Genomic DNA, 18,009 nt, shown 5'->3' on the forward strand with positions numbered 1-18,009 from the left:
TTTATGTTTGTATAATGTATAATTTATGTTTGTCAACGATTTGTACAAACGAGAGGCTAACAACAATTTATACAAATGGCCTACCAGCGAAATTATACAATTCTGAAGAGGAGCCAACGAATTATACAATTGCTTCTTTTTGTATATATGTATAGCGAATTATACATTTATATGTTTGTTATGGAGCGCAATTATGCAAACTTTGCTATAGCATACAAATATAATTTTTTTGTTTGCTATATGTGAAAGTTGCTCTTAAATACTGCATAACTATGAAGAATATTTATTATATATCGAAATTCAGATGATAAAGATTAATCTTATTGAATTAAATTTCTCCAGATGGACGAGTCCTTTTTGACCAAGTACAATTAAGCAACTAGAAAAAGTCCTTTTTACTAAAATATAGTCTTAACTCGAGAAAAAAAAAAAAAAAACATTGAATGTGAGGAAACTATAGCAACAAGAATCACAGTAAGAACCAAACAATGTGCCATATCTAAATGATCTGTCAATTAATTATAAATAATTCACAAATATTTTACCATACAAATTTTCCTACATCACTTTCTACTCCGCCTAAAAGACAATCACTTTCTTCCCTAAAATAAAAGTTCTATCATCAAAGCCTAGCAAGAAACATAATTTTATTTCAAAACTTTGTTTCATTCCATCAACAAGTTTATGATCCAAACATGCTAGGAGTGGCAAAAACTGTCGGACGAAAATGCCGCAGACGCGAACTCCCACAAATTTCTGTCCATAACTAGTAGGGTAAAGGTTTAGTTATGTTTAATTTTGATTGCTTTCCTTTTTCTTTTTTAATGGATGTACTACAGTTTCATATAAATAAATCACAAATATTTTGCCATACAAACTTTCCTACATCACTTTCTACTCCGCCTAAAAATCAGTCACTTTCGTCCCAAAAATGCAAGTTCTATCATCTGAATTGCCACAAATTCCCGTCCATAGCTAGTATGGTAAAGGTTTAGTTATATTGCAATAATGAAAAAATATAAACACAAATAATTGTGTGTGCATTATTAATTCCTAATTTGAAGAGGTTTAGGAATTCCTTTTTCCTTGTGATTTGGAAATTTAAATTTTGATATAGGGTTAAGAAATTAATGGGTCCAGGTTCAATGTCAGTCTTGTTAAATTGAAACTAGTAGTGATTTTGCTGTCCAAATTATTACTTTTTCGTTTTTTTTTTAAAATGACTTACTTTACTTTTTTAAAAGTGATTTTTCCTTTTTTTTGGCAACATGTTAATATTAGTTTTTCAAATAGCATATTGAAGACCATAAAATTAAAGGTCATTTTGATATAATTTTAATTTAGGACTACAAAATTTTAGAAAATCTATTTTATTTTTTTAACTCCATATTAAATTAAATTAGATCATTTTTTTAAAATAAAAAGAGAGGGAGCATCTTTTATGAAGTGTCGGTTGTGTCTGTTATGTTCAGTATTTTTATATTTTTTAATTTTCAATCTCCAAAACAACATGATCATGATCTCACTTTTGGGTTTCGGATGGGTAATTGTAAAAGGAAATGACATGTATTCTTCAATTCATTGAGCACTACCTTCTTTAATTATGTCAAACAAATTGAAATTAAGGCGAGTAATTTATTTTACACTACAATTTTCAAAATACTTTTTTTTCGTCCAGTTCCTGCAAATGGCCCCAACAAATGACCGGTCTTTCGTACAAATGTTTAGACGAAAAAGAGGGAAACTTGTAAAAAAAAAATTACCAATATAGTTGAATAAACACAATATATACTGACTATGGTCGTATAGTAGCAATGGATTCAAGATGTTGAATATTTGCTGCAGGGACACATTGTACATGGCGATTTCCCAATAAAGAAGGAAGAAAAAAAAAACATTCTTTGATAATGCTTTTGTAATTAGCAGGAAAGTTAAAGAGAAGACAAGATTTTTTGTTATATTAGAAAAGAGTAACATAACAATAGACCAACAGAAAAATTGGTCAAACAGCTCTCATATCGGGCAATACTGCCCAAAGGAGCAAATACATACACAAAAGTAAAAAAGGTCATACAACTAATGACCTCTTAATTCAGACAAAATAATAATAATAGGATCAAGAAGACCAATAAACAACAATATCAATTAAACTTTGGGGTGACAATGTGGTTAAATAATTAAGGGCATTTTGGTCCTCCTTCTTTGGTCTTCCAGTTGTTGTAGCATGGGCAAACACCTTTGTTTCCATAGAAACCAGGAGGAACACATAGGCATGTCTTACAGCATTTCTGGCAAAAGAACATGCATGGCTTGTGGTACTGTGTCTTGCTACATCTTCTTGTACATTGTGGCAGGCATTCTGTTGTTCAACTATGTTTTATTAGTAACTTGTTATTCCCTTATCCCAACTTATGTGCTACTCATCAAAAAAATATTACCTTTCCAATAATTTTAAATTACCTTAATAGAATAACTTATAACCACACAATTGATCAACAACATTTTAAAACACAAATTTCAAAAGTTTTCCTTTTGTAAATTTTATGTCAAGTTAAAAAATATTAAAATTACCGATGTTTAAATTGACCGGTCAAATATAGCAGAGCAAAGGCACAGGTGGTTCTTGAAATTAGTTAAATTTGACAAATTTGTTAGGAAACAGAACTATTTTCTGGAATTCGAGCCTATTGTGGGGCAAAACTTTAGCAGTTAGGGTAGGTTGCAGCTACAACAAGGTATGGTAAATATGTAAATAACGACGTATCTAAAAAGTGTGTTCAATTTCAAGTAGAATTTTTTGAGGCTATTCAACCTTATACCTTAGTTGATGTCTATATAAATGGTACTAAATTCTCTTAAAAGGCATCTCAAAATATTCCCTTCTAGGTATTTTTAAAAATCAAGATCTCAAATATTCCATAAAAGTAATGAAATATTTATATAGAGGTCAAATCTAAATTATCATAATTTGAGAAATACGCTACTAACGTCCCTCGAATCATAGATAAATAATAGAGTATTAAATTAAGATAAAAATGTAAAACCACAATTTAGTAAAATTAATTTTTATTAAGAGAAAATTAGAAAAAACATGATAACTAAGATGGACCGGGTATGAGAAATTCACAGTTCTCCACTTCTCCTTACTACTACACAGAATATTTAAATGTTAAATACTCGAACATTCACCCAATCGGAGGCTATTAATCGATTAATTAATAACCGTAGTTAAGTGTTTGTTAACTGTATTTAGGAGTTGCTGAATTTTTTATTCTGAGAACAAAATTGTAAATATTCCACCCAGACAAAGATTCCTGACACTAATCATCTCAATATTTTAATAATCTTAGGCTAGAATTGAGTTCTTTATTTAGTTAAATAAATGTAAAGATATGATAGAAAAAACGTACGTGTTGGCTTCAAGCTCCCTGGACCATACCTTGACTGAAATAATAAGCAAATTTGTTAGAATAAAAGAAACAGAGTCGAGGAAATCTTAGTAACTCAGTTGGTTGATTATCTTAACAAGTGAGAGTTTCGATTCCCGACATTATAATCCCTTTCCCATTTCCCCAAATAATTGAGAAAAAATAAACTTACACGATCAAGGTGGTACTGGGCATCAGCAGCTAGAGCAGTGGTTGCAACCATGGAAATGGCAATAAGGGCCAAAAGGAAAAATGAAACAACCTTCGCCATTGCTGATTTTGCTTCACAGAAAGCAAAAGAAAAGAGAGGTTTTCTTTGTGAAGTGTTTATGTAAGAGTGAGTGACGAAAAGTGTTGAGGAGTTTGGACTATAAATAGAGTAATAGACCCCCTTTGGGGTTTGATGGTATTAATTTATTATTTTAGTAAAAGATTTGATCTGAATTTATAGTAGTGTTCCTATTATGCCCCTTAATGGGGACATTTCTCACTTTATGTCAATGTGTTCTGTTTTTGTTTACCATATGGACTTTAACTCTTTTTAAGCATTGAGCTTATAACCCCACATGTGGGCCAATAACTATCATATCTCCCAATAACCAGAAGATTTTCACCGAGTGGTTAGGACTTCTTCGTTTTCAATTTGAGTTTGTTTGAATACAAAATTATCTTTGTTAAAAAATGTTTTATTCTCAATAAAGAATTAATCGAGTTTTAATATCAAATATCAAATAAAAAATTAAAAAGCTGTCATATCCCCTGCTTTACCAATATGTGCCTTTGCAATTTGTAAGATTGTATCCCTCCAACAAGTTGATCTGTTACACTAGAAGTGAGCCCAATATTTCTCTTATAACAGTAGAGTTCACATCAATTTAAGTGCACTTTAATTATTTCGTCAAGTATATTAATTTTTTATTAGTATAAATATTGAGCAACTATGTGAAGATATAAATAAATTTTAGAATGAGACACTATATACATTTCCCCTCTTATGGGATCTAACCTCTAATTTTGTTTTCATCATACTTCATTGATCGATTAATCGTCCATACCCATTGTATTCTTAATTCCAATAGTATATGTTTACAGCAGTTTTTTTTTTAATATAATTTAAAAGGATTATTAGAAGGTAAAGATATTAGTGTAGTATTTATTTGCTCTTTTATATATGTAGGTGTTGATTTGATGCTTTAATTAAATGTAGAAATCACATATATTTGAGACAAGATTCATTAAGGAATAGGAGTAATAAATAAATTTGAAAGTGCCGGTGCATAAAAATATAGGACTCCCATATGGGATGGTAGTTACAGGATCCAGACAGCAGTCCAAGCACATGCAAGAGAATAGAGATATCAAAGAATGGATGAGAATTATTGCCTTAAAATATTACAATTGGAATAAATAAATATAGCATTTATTCATTTTGACAGCAACAGAGAAGAGGCGGATCTAGATCGAGTTCAAAATGAAAACATATAATAGTTCAATCATATAAATGATCTTCTTATAAGCTCTAAATTATGTATTCGCTCATTTTATCTTACGAATTACATATAATTTAATTTTTTTTGTCATTAAAATTCATTTCTTGAAATTTCAAATTCTGAATTCGATTCTGTGTATTTGAGGCCTTGCTTTTTGATAGAAAGACAGAAAATCACATGGGTTGAAAGGAAGTGGTCTTATCATGAAGATGATGAATTAAAGAAAGCATGGATTGGATTTGGGAAAATGAAGATGTGAAATGAAACAAATAAAGAAAAGAAAAAAGAAGGTGATCTAGGTCCATAATTGAATTGAATGGGATATGTAAGTTGTAGAGAGAAAAAATAAAAGAGGGGGGCATAGCATGTGCAACCATTTTGGGATCACATGAGCAAAAGATAAAACAAAGATGAGGTGAGGTGAGGAAACATTATTTCCGCACTGTGCGCTGTAATCAATTATTTCTACCTCCACATGCATCTCTATTTTTCATTCCGCATAATACATAAATATGTCATTTAACTTAGTCTCGATCTACCGTTATCTTGCTCTCGAATTTTGATTATACACAAGTAAACATTTAAACTTTTATAAAATTAAATAAATAGACAAACGTATTTTACATGATATAATACACACAAATTGCTTCTTAGATGATATGTATCAACTTGTTTAACTTTATATAAATTTAAATATTTACTTATATACATCTAAACTGGAAAACGAAAAATACTAATAGGTCTCAAATTAAAGAATACGTTTATTATGCCTTTCCATTCCCCTAACCAGTTGCCCATTGCATTTCCTTTTAAGAAAGAAAAACACTTTTTATCAATTCTTTTTAAGTCACCAGCAAAGTACCATGCTTTTTAACACGCAATTCATTTGCAACAATATTATGTACTCTCGCTGTTGCTAAAAACTTGTCCATTTTTCCTTTTATAGTTATTCCCAATTATTTGTTTATTTTGACAAATTAAGAAAGAATAATTTTTTTTTACCTATTATACCCTCAATTAAATAATTAATTACTTTGAAAAATATAAAAAAAATCATCCACTTCATAATTAATAGGGGTAAAATGGTAAACTCACTATGTCATTAATTATTTTTTTAATTGGTGTGTCAATTCAAAAGTGGACAAGTAATTAGGGACAAAGAGGGTATATAATAGGCTCTTTATTTCAGTTTGTGCGATAAAATTTTCTTTTTTATTTTGTTTAAAAAGGAATGATATACTTTTTAAACTTTAAATTATTTAATCTTACATTTTTCATTTTTTTCTTAATAATTTTTTTTATAACCATATAGTAATTGTTATGATATGTTTTAGACAATAAATTTTAAAAATCTTATTTCTTTTTTAGTTGAATTATGTCACATAATGGAATGTAATAGTAGATTTAAATTATATGTATTCATGGTATAAAAATTAGACTTGTGTATCTTAACATGCAACTTAGTTACCAGTTTTTTAGATTAATAATAAAGTGTTATAATAAAAAAAAATTGCCCATTATTATCGGTCATAAGTTCTTTAAACTGTCAACTTGAACTGTACAGTGTAAAAGATATTGGGAAAAAGGATAAATATACCTCCCGAACTATCGTAAATGGTATGCAGATAAAATTCGTCACACTTTTGGGATATTGGTACCCCTGCCGTCAAAAAACTAGAGCATATATGCCCTTCACTCTAACGGAAGACTAAATAGGGACACGTGGCACAATCTTACATGTCAATCCGATATTTATTAAATATTTGTTCGGTGGATAAGATTATGACACGTGTATGTCCGTTATTATAAAGGGTATATATGCTTTAATTTTTGGATGACAGGGGCACCAATGTCCCAAAAATATGACGGAAGGTATCTGCATACCATTTACGATAGTTCGGGTATATTCGTCCTTCTTCCCAAATATATATGCTATAAATTGACTATACATATAAGATTCGCCACCTTTATATTTTAATATACACATTTTAAAATTATTATTTTTAGGGCCCGTTTGGCCATACGATATGATATCATGATATAGAATCATGATATGGTATCATGATATGGAATCATGAGATGAAATTGAAGGTTTGTTTGGACATGCGATATGAAATTTTTGTGTTGTATATTTTCTCATAAACATAAAAAGCCCATAAGTTATAAAACTATTAAAATAGCCCCAATTGTTTATTCAATCTTATCAAGTAAACAAAAAATTATAAAATCGCATAATAAATTATTACAAAATTATTTGTTCTCCACTTAAGTAATTGTTTCATCTAACTTTAATTTAATAACTTTCAACCTAACTTTCACTTCTCATCAATATTTGAGTAATAAATGAAACACCTTTCATGGGCTCTTCAAGATTTTATTACTCCACAATTGTGAGGTGTGAGTTAAAGTGACTATATGTTGGTGAGAATAATAAATTTTATGTCGGTGAGAATAATAAATTTTAAAAAGTAATGATGTGATTATAAATTTTATTTACATATGAAACAAATGGTTAGTAGATATAAATGTGGGGTTGTTTTAACAAAATATAAACTCATGGATCAATTGTTGTATTAAAATATCTCAAATCATGATATGAAATCACCATGGTTTTTGGAGAATATGATATCACCTCTCATGATATGGAATCATGAGATGAAATCAGCGTAAAATCGCATGTCCAAATGCTGATTTCATCTCACGATACCATATCGTGATATGATATCGCATGGCCAAACGCCTACTTAGTATACATTTTTCATTGACCACTTTTCTTTTCTTTTTCTTTTTCCTTTTCCCCTTTTTTTAGAACGCTGAAATTAAGTTGGAAATGCATCACACTGCAATTTGAACTTAATGTTGTTTGATGAGCATGTAAGAATTATGAATTATAAAATCTTTAATTATACTCCTTTTATTTCAATTTTACGTGACACATTTTTCTTTTTCGTCAATTCAAAAGATATGCTAATCTTAAAAAATTATATGTCAAATAATTACGCATAAATTGTGATAATGCAAATATATAATCAGAAATAGAAGTCCTTTAGATCGGGGAACGATATTACAAGTTACAACTTGTTTGGAATTGATTTGGGACAGGTAGAATTTTATCAACTAGTAATATATCTAATCTTAAAAGCTTCATTATGTTAATGTGAAATTGAATAAAGACACAGAGAGCCAGCCAGCCAGCCTTTGATGCAATTATTCACTAGCACCAGACTAAAAAGCTGTAGCATATATAAACACTTTTACGTAATTTATAATGCTTATGTTACACTTAATAATATAGTTATATAGTCATCCAAAAAATAATGACATTTTAATACAGTAAAATATATGTACTTTTTTTAGAAAATAATGAGCATGGCTAATGTGGTGGTAGTGGTAAAATGATTGATTTATTTGAAAAGGCTGGGGCCACACAGTGATATGAAAACAAGAACATGTGCACTTACCAGATGTACAGTTTTATCTACAGCAAGTGAACCAACATGGGATTAAATTGCAGACCTCTCCATCTCTCACATTAATACTTCTGCTTTCCTTTGTTTTGTTTTTTATGATTTTTTCTCCTATTCGATTAATTCAAATTCATATTAAAAAATCTTATATCGGAGTTAAAATATTTTCTAAAAGTTACTCCAACACATACCTAGATCTGAAATAAAACTCTAGTTAAAAAAAATATTTATTACTCGATCATAACCTTCGTTAATTATGCTTTTATTATTCCCTCATGTGCCTTCTTTAATTTTCTGAATTATGGTCCGTTGCTTAGTTTTGCTGCTACTTTTTTTTATAAAAAAAATACTTTTGTTTTCTTCTCCATAAAATATATAGTATTTAAATAATTTGACTCCCTCTCCCTAATTTATACGGTAGTTTTGCATAAGTTTGTGAAAAGAAAAAAACAATATAATTAAATATTTAGTAGTAGTAATTTCAATTTTAAATTTCTTGTTTTATCGTTAATAAAATAGATGTATGATTACACTTATATTTATGACTTATTTTAAATCACAAATTTTAAAAATTTCTTTTATTCTTTAATTTTATGTCTAATCAAACATCATTACAAAATTTGAAAACTTTAAATGAAATTTCTAATTTTGCCGTTGAACTAAATCCAGAAACTGATTTAACATTGAAGTTTTAATGAGTTCAACTCTTGAAAATTTTAGTGTTGAATTTGTTATATTTTTAAAAATTGGATTCCATAATTCAGATCTATTTTAGTCATGTTACCTTATTAGGATTTGTAAGGTAAGACCTAGCCCTCCTTGTTTGTACTTATTCTGAGGATTTTATCTTATTATTAATAAAAGGCCACTAGACGCCCTGTCTAGTGGTATAAATTTGATTTTTTTAAAAAAAATATCTATTTTAGTCCCCCCATTTTAATTTTTCTTTTATAGTCCATTTAATAAAATGTTTTTTTTTTTTTTTGGATAACTCTTTAATCTTAATTTTCCACACAACATATATATAAATCACAAGTTAACATACCTTTTGGTAGATTCCATATATCTTTAATTTAGGACCATAAAATTCAAAAATTATCCTTTACTTTCTTAAATTTCATGTCAAGTTAAAATCAAACAAATAAATCAAAATCGAAGACAGTATTTGATACTCCCTCTGTCCCATATTAGATGGGCACTTTCTATTTTATACGGTAATTAAGAAATCATCAATAGATTGATCAACTTTTACTATTTTGCTCTTTGTTCATATTAATTAGCCTCTTGAGAAAAAAAAATCTTGGGTCTTCAAATTTTGTTTAAACTTTCAAAGGCCATATTAAATATAGGGGTAAAACAGATTTTAAAAAAAATTAATTTCATCCTAATTTAAAAAGTGATCAAGTAATATGAAATAATTTATATTATGTGGTCACCAATTTTGGTGCTGTACAAATGGCTACTTTTGTGACATTGTATTTATAACTTCAGAAAATTAGGTGGTTAAGCAAATTTATACTACTTAATTAGTTATCATAGTTATAGTTTGTTATAATTACCACTCACGATTAATAATAACGGTTAATTACGTGTGCTAGGTTCGAGTTTATATATTTAGTCACGTTTATATAATTCGCCACATTTGTATAATTTGCAACTAACAATTCTTCGTTGATTTGTATTTGTAAATGACGGTTTGTATTTGTATATGACGGTGATTTCCTTTGATTTTTCAGTTTTATCAACTTATACATTCAATCTTTTTTGTATAACTTTTTAAAGTTTATATAAAAGTATAGTTTTCGGATTTTGTATAATATAATTGATATAGTGTAATTTGTATGATATAATTTGTATAACTGTTTAAAGTTCGGATGTTTATATTTGTATAAATTCGTCATAACTAGTTTTATCATATTTATATAATTCCAAAATTTGTATCACTCAATTATACAAATACACGCGAATTATACAAACGAGATGCGGATTGTACAAATTATTGCTCTCTCGCTTGCATCTCTCCTCCCTCTCCCAATCTCGCTCGCCTTTTTCCTCCCTCTCCCATTCTCACTTGCCTCTCCTCCCCTAACATGTAATTACCAAACTTAATTAGCAAAGTATAGCTATAAAATCTAATTAAATTATTTTGAATGGTTATATGCGAAAATTCCCAATAGCCCTTTTGCAGTATTAGGTCAGTGCTCTGAAATTCTAAAGTAGCATTATTTGAAGCTTAATATTAGACCACACGTTTGATTTTGAAAAAGAGACCAACGTCAAAATATATGTCCACAAAACTGGGAACCCAATTGCAAACTTTTATGGAAAAATTACTTAAATACACAACACTTCTTTACCTATTCTCAATATTTCCCTACTCTTTTACTAAAATACAAAAATCCCTTATTTTCCCCCAACAACTTAACCGGATACTTTATTAGTTTAAGTATCCGCCCGTTATTAATTAAAGTATCTGCGCTGCTATATTATGCATCCGTCAGTTAATTAAGTATCCGTGCTGCTAACAACTTAATAATTTAAGTATCCGCCCGTTATTAATTAAAGTATCTGCGCTGCTATATTATGCATCCGTCAGTTAATTAAGTATCCGTGCTGCTAACAACTTAATAATTTAAGTATCCGCCCGTTATTAATTAAAGTATCTGCGCTGCTATATTATGCATCCGTCAGTTAATTAAGTATCCGTGCTGCTAACAACTTAATAATTTAAGTATCCGCCCGTTATTAATTAAAGTATCCGCGCTGCTATATTATGCATCCGTTCGTTAATTAAGTATCTGAGAGTAGGGAAAGGAAGTAATTTCTTTCTTATACTATGTCATTTGCCTAATTTTTACAACTTTTATTGGGCTAAGCCCATAAATAGAGGGCTGTAGAGCCATGAGTAAGCCTATGGCAGGGAAAAGCCCAATTTCCCGATGAAGGGACCAGGCCCGATGACAATTACATGACGATGACTTCTGACTTATAGTGGAGTAATGGACTTGGGCTAATAATAAAATTTAGTGGGCTAATGACCCTAAAATGTAAATGATATGTAAAAAATATAATCTTGATTTTATATTGGTATTTTAAAATTATTTATTGACAAAATCTTAACAAGTAAAACACTACTTAAAATATATATAATAAATATTTTTAAAATTCACAGCCCGCAAAATGGCCTCTGAGGCTTGCGGGTTGGGCCTACGAGGCCAGCCGGCCCAATGAGGTTGGGTTAAATTTTTCGTTCCTAAATGGGCTGAAAAAATTGAGCCCAACCCCATCTAATTCAAAGATTGGATTGGACCGGCCTAGCGGGCCAAGCCCATTTTAACAGCTCTACTTCTGAGATCTACAAGCCATAAAACTAAAATCATTGGGCTCAAGCCTATGCAGAGCAAGCATGACAAAACAGATGTGTCTTTGCTAAATACTCTAGTCAAATAATATAATATATGAAATACAACATAATTATGTAGAATATTTATTATATACCAAAATTCAGAAGATAAAGATTAATCTTATTGAATTAAAATTTCTCCACATGGACGAGTCCATTTTGACCAAGTACAATTAAGTAACTAGAAAAAGTTCTTTTTAGTAAAAATTAGTTTTAAACTCGAGAAAATAAAAAACACATTGAATGTGAGGAAACATTAACAAGAAGAAACATACTAAGAACCAAACAATGTGTCTACCAAAATGCTATGTTACTTAATTATGTTCAATTCTGATTGATTTCCTTTTTCTTTTATTATGAATGTACTATAGTTTCATATAAATAATTAACAAATATTTTACCATACAAACTTTCCTACATCACTTTCTACTCCGCCTAAAAGGTAGTCACTTTTTTCCCAAAAATAAGAGTTCTATCATCAAAGCCTAGCAAGAAACATAATTTTATTTCAAAACTTTGTTTCATTCCATCAACAAGTTTATGATCCAGACACTCAGAAAGGATGACATTACTGGCAAAAACTGTCTGAACGAAAACGCCACAGACGCGATTGTCACAAATTTCTGTCCAGTATGGTAAAGGTTTAGTTATATTGCAATAATGAAAAAATTTATAAACACAAATAATCAACGACCATTGATATTATGTTTTTTTCATTGCTTTATAATATTATGTTATGTTGATGTTATATTAAAGAATAAAATATAATTTTACTATGTCTGTTGACTACATTTTGATAAGATTTAAGTTTTATTTATAGTAATATAAAGTATATTTACATGATAATTAGATTCGATTCATTTAAAACTAGTTATTTATCAACTATTTATGGTTCTTAGGATAATCGACATGTCATAAATGGATTCAAAAGCATGATGCTACATAGGTGAATCGAAACTAGAAATATTAAAATTTGGAGGGTTCATTAGAAATCTTGTTCATCTTTTTTATTTTATTTTTTAAAAAAAAGACGATGTCAAAGTATGACTATTCGAAAAAGTTCACCTATCAAATGCTTGAAAGTGTTATTTATTAGGGAAAAATTGTATATAATAGCAAACTATTAATTCAAATTAAATGCTATAAATATACTTTGATTTAATTGTACCTTATAGCAAACTATTGCTATTTTCGCCACTCTCCCTGTGGAATCTTGCTCGCCACTCTCGTTTGGTGGCAGTCTCGCTCGCCTCTCTCGCTTTTATACAAACACAAATGTATAAAATGTGTTTGTGTTTGTATAAAGCGAGAGGAAATTGTATATATACATATATTTTTGTTCCCCTCTTCCAGATCTCGCTCGCCACCCTCGCCTCTCTCGCTTATACAAACAGAAACGAAATATATAAAATGCGCTTATGTTTGTATAAAGCGAGAGAAAATTGTATATACACATGCAAATACATATATCTTCGTCCTATACACTTATAATTATACAATACAAATATTTCTCTGCCCAGTTTTCTTTGCCTTTCTCTCTTTCTCGTTTTATACTATACACAGATTATACAATTGATTTTTTGTATACAACTGTTTTCTTTTGTATATGTATAGCGAACTATACAATTGCCTTCTTTGTATATGTATAGCGAATTATATAACTGTTTTTTTGTATATGTATAGCGAATTATACATATATATGTTTGCTATGGAGCGCAATTATGCAAACTTTGCTATCGCATACAAAATATGAATTTTTGTGTTTGCTATATGTGAAAGTTGCTCTTTATTATCAGCAATCTTATTTTCAGTATATATTCAATATAAATTGATTGACACTGATAAAAAAATGTAAAACATACCAAACGGAAGATCACCAAGGCAATTGAATATTTGAAGAAGAATTATGACTAGAACGGTAACACCTACTATATACTGGCTAGATATGGCATTTTCGAAACGAATGAAAAAAAGGTTGAGATATTATGAAGTTATTTTATGACATAATGACATTGTTTACGGGATGTAAATACCCCAACAAATTTGCGTCTTCCTAAATACGGAGAATTAAAATATTGCGAATTTCGTGATGGCTAAAATGTTCACTTTGATTTTATGGGAGTTTAATAAATATTTGAGTCGTATATAATGTCATTTTTATCTATAACTGTATATGTTCTCTACTTTGATCCTCAATAGAAATTCAGGTTTGCTAAGTTATGCTTTTCGAGGCTTAATCCTGATATTGATGGTGAAAAATATTGGGTAAAATTTATAATCTTTGATAAAAAAGTACGTATTATATCTTCGAGTACAACCTCATTATAAGGAAAATATGCCTGGGGTAGTGGTTGCAATGAAATAAGGAATGAGTTATTATTGAGAATGAGTTGGAGTCGAGTACACGTAAAACACAACTAAAATTGTATATGGAGAAAACTAATATGAATCGTAAAATAAAAGTGAATTCAGATGTAATTGGCTTTTGAAAAGATCACATACTAAATATCCAGAACGTCATATATGATATCTTGAGTGTACCTAGCTATCACCACAATAGCATTTATATGGAAGTTCTATTCTTATTCCTGCAAATGTTGAGACAAGGGATTGAGTTCGTAGGCAAAAAGGTAAATTAATTAGGTTAGTTAAAAGATAATTGTTGGTAACTTTATTGAATAGTAACTTTAATTCGTAAGTAAATCTTAAAAAGTTGCAGTTCATCAAAATCTGTTACAACATTCTATGATAGAGAATAAATCAGCTTATAAAATGAAAAATGCAGATGGTTCATTTTAATTAAACTTGCGACTTCTTTTATCAAAAATAGGTGCGATTTATTGCATTATTAATTGATCAGTTCAAAGGAACAACTGTTTTAAACCAAGTTGATCAAAATGGAACTTTAGAGGGCAGAAGTGCTGTTTCATTTCCACACGTACGTGGTGTTAACTGTTAATAATAAGTGGTCTGATGTCACATCACACGGCGTCTATCCAATTGAATAAGTGGTACGGCGTTTATAAGATAAAATGTTTTTTTCATCCATTTTTACCAAATCAGTGAGGGGAAAAGACGCATGGATGGTTGAAAATAGATTCTCATTAAAATATTGAAAACTATTCAATGAAAAAGAGTAATTTTTTAGTAGTGTTTATTGGGTAAACGCTAACCAAATCATCACTAACTTTTTTTTAAAGATTTTTTAGAAGAACAAGACAAGGTTTCCATTGTTAGGATACAGTAAAACATGGTGTAAAGTTTTATCATTTTCTTGTCATATCAAATCCCAAGTCCTTTGTGACGAAGGAATTATATTGTATATGTACTTTCAGTGTAGGACTACAAGAGGACCAATTTGTGACAGTATGTTGGGGACTACTGCTCTAAAGAGTGAGATAATAATCTACATCAATTATTTAATTTAAATCAATAGATACATTAAATATGTTAATTTGCACATAAACTTTTCATATTTAATCATGGTTAATTAACATACAATCTCACTTAATTAAGTAACTATAGTAAATTTATATAATTTGACGCAAACACACATTGCAAGAACATGGAGTCATTCTCAACTACATCACTTTTTTTTTATAAAACAAAAATCGAGTGATTTCCAAGTCATTCTTTTGTGCATTACCCATTTTCTACACCTCGACCAGAACCTAAAAGTTAGACATGACACCAAAAAGAAAAGGGAAAATCCAATTTTTATAATATAAATAAAAAGAAATCACTTTTAAGTGACAAGGAAAGTTGTCAAGATTTAATTTTTATTTTTTTTAATAACCAAGATTTAGATGATTTCAGTGTTGGGAAGTTTTAATGACTAAAAATCTCTATTTCTATTACTCTACCCAACTCATTTGTCAGAGTTCAAATCTTCATAATTCACAGTGCACGTGCACACATGTTAATAGCCTTGACAAATGACAACGACGACATGCTCTTTGCTTCGCGTACTATTCAAAATAATAAATTTGTCCACTATTTATTTAGATTAAAGTATTGAATATTTTTGTCTGCAACAAAATTCAAATTCATAATATTGGGCCTAACTCAAACACTGAATTAATAGTGTGGTTTTTTCTTTCTACTCATCGCGCTCTTCGTTTGATGACTAATAATGGAGTCATAATATAGTCAGCAAATAAATTAAGTGAATGGATCGGCCACCATGATTTTATGTAGAATCACTTGACATATTCTACTAATTCTTTTAACTTTTGCTTTCTCCTATTTATTTTTTCTAATATAAAGTTTGAAGATCATGAGGATCACTTGAGCAACATTATTATTTTATTAGAAGCTATATAGACTTTAGAGTCAGCTTTATAATTAATTACAAGGAAGACTGCATTATAGCAAGACAACATGAGTAGATATGTGGGCCTAGAAGCTAATATAAAATTCTTGCAAAGCTGAGATGATGACTTGATTAAAATTTGTGTTCCTCCTATTGTCTGCCAGAGCGTTCAATGGAGAAATAAAATATGACAAAAAGATTGTATTATTCTTTTATATATATATATATACTTATCTGTCTATTGGTTCCTTGGACTTGGAGTACCAAAAGCTCCAAACAAAACTCAACTCTATAATAATGCCTGGCTGAACTGGAAATTATCTGTTGTTACTTTATAAAGGGGACATATTATCTGTCTTGCACACCATGAAAGTCATACAGATGAAGTTTCTTCAATATTCTTTATCAATAGTCCGGTGCACTAATTAAGCTTCTGTTATGCGTGAGATTTTTAAAAAAATCGAAACACTAAGGTTATTCTCATCATATGTTAATAACTTTAGCAGTTACGCCATAGCTCTTGTTAAATATTCTTCAAAATAAAATCATAATCCTATTTTCTTGAATTGCCAAGGGTTTTCTCTTGCCAAATTCAAGAAGACTCTAATTTAGTCAAATGTATATGCAACTTTGGCACGATTAGAAAATATTTGATTGAAGTTGAAAAAACAAATAGCTGATGTTGGAATTTGTATTAGACCTGATCAATTTCAATAGATTAGAAGGTATTTGTCAAATTATTTCACTTTAAGTATTTCTCAAACAAGATTTTTATTCCAAGTTGAAGTTAAGATAATGTAGACAAAATTTCATCAGTCTTATGCACTTTCAGATTGAACTATTGAAACATTAAAGATCATTACTATTTAACAAGCAAAAAAATAAAAACAAAACTCATATAGTACTATTTAAAAATAAAATCTTCCGATGAGTAATAATTTATATATATATATATCTTGTTTGAGTTACAAGAAAGATTCTTCTTTTAGCTGGAATTCATCAATTTTGTACATCAAATTATACACAAAAATATTCAAGCACAAAGCACAATGAAATTATAAAACTATAATCAACTTATCTGATACATAAATTTAAAACTCACCTTTAATTTAATTAATATTTTCTTGGACGAATCATATGATCTAAGAGGACTCAGAAACAACTTCGCCGCCATCAACTTCTCTCCGGTGAAAATTCCGGTGACATCCACATGCTGCACAAGTAAGGGCGGCGGTTCCATCATCTCCGGTTGCCATGAATTCACGGCAGCCGTCGACGGCGTAGCCTCCGATATTTGCCGCATGGTTCCTTTGACATTCAACGTATCGTATGTTCCTAATCGTCGATGATCCACTGCTGATCCTTCTCACCACAACTTGTCTCTTTTTCATCATTTTTCAAATTATTAAAAACCCCTAAAAAAAATAATGAAAATTATTATGGGGTAGATGACTTTATTGAAAATTTTGATCGACTCTCTCTTGTATTCTGAAGTTAAACCTAACCCTAGCATGTTAATATATAGCTAGTAGCCTTGCTACTTCTGTTCATCTTTCTTGGTGTTATACTAAAAGTTAAATTCTCTTTTAAATAACTACTTAAATATTACTTTCTCTGTTCCATTTATATGACTTATATTTTGAATCATTCTAAAAAAAATGATATATTACTTTAAAATGCTCAATTTACCCTTAAACATTTATGACTTATTTTAAATCATAATTTTTTTTTAAATTCCTCTTTCTTAAACATTGTGTTAAGATAAGTTTAAGTCATATAAATTGATATAGAGAGAGTAATTGCCAAATCTAAATTTTAAAAGCAAAACTATAAGGCTATTTTAACAATAAAATGTCTGATTACTTAAATAATGTGTCAAGTCAAATAGAGTCCGAGTTGAATGATGCAT

The 18,009-nt window shown here is 29.4% G+C and overlaps 2 protein-coding genes across 2 annotated transcripts; both read right to left on the minus strand.

Moving 5' to 3' along the window:
• Positions 1–1,931: 1,931 nt before the first annotated feature.
• LOC102600781 (gibberellin-regulated protein 6) lies at positions 1,932–3,789 on the minus strand. Its single transcript, XM_006364537.2, has 3 exons — positions 3,601–3,789; positions 3,411–3,444; positions 1,932–2,359 (listed from the first exon to the last, which is right to left on the minus strand). The coding sequence occupies exons 1-3, from the start codon at positions 3,697–3,699 to the stop codon at positions 2,178–2,180; spliced, it is 315 nt and encodes a 104-aa protein (XP_006364599.1). The 5' UTR covers positions 3,700–3,789; the 3' UTR covers positions 1,932–2,177.
• Positions 3,790–17,032: 13,243 nt separating this feature from the next.
• On the minus strand, positions 17,033–17,628 carry LOC102601125 (mini zinc finger protein 3). The gene has a single exon (XM_006364538.2). The coding sequence runs from the start codon at positions 17,492–17,494 to the stop codon at positions 17,243–17,245; it is 252 nt and encodes an 83-aa protein (XP_006364600.1). The 5' UTR covers positions 17,495–17,628; the 3' UTR covers positions 17,033–17,242.
• Positions 17,629–18,009: the final 381 nt, after the last annotated feature.

This window comes from Solanum tuberosum, unplaced genomic scaffold (genome assembly GCF_000226075.1).
Source record: "Solanum tuberosum cultivar DM 1-3 516 R44 unplaced genomic scaffold, SolTub_3.0 scf00497, whole genome shotgun sequence".
In the NCBI taxonomy this organism is placed as follows: Eukaryota; Viridiplantae; Streptophyta; class Magnoliopsida; order Solanales; family Solanaceae; genus Solanum; species Solanum tuberosum.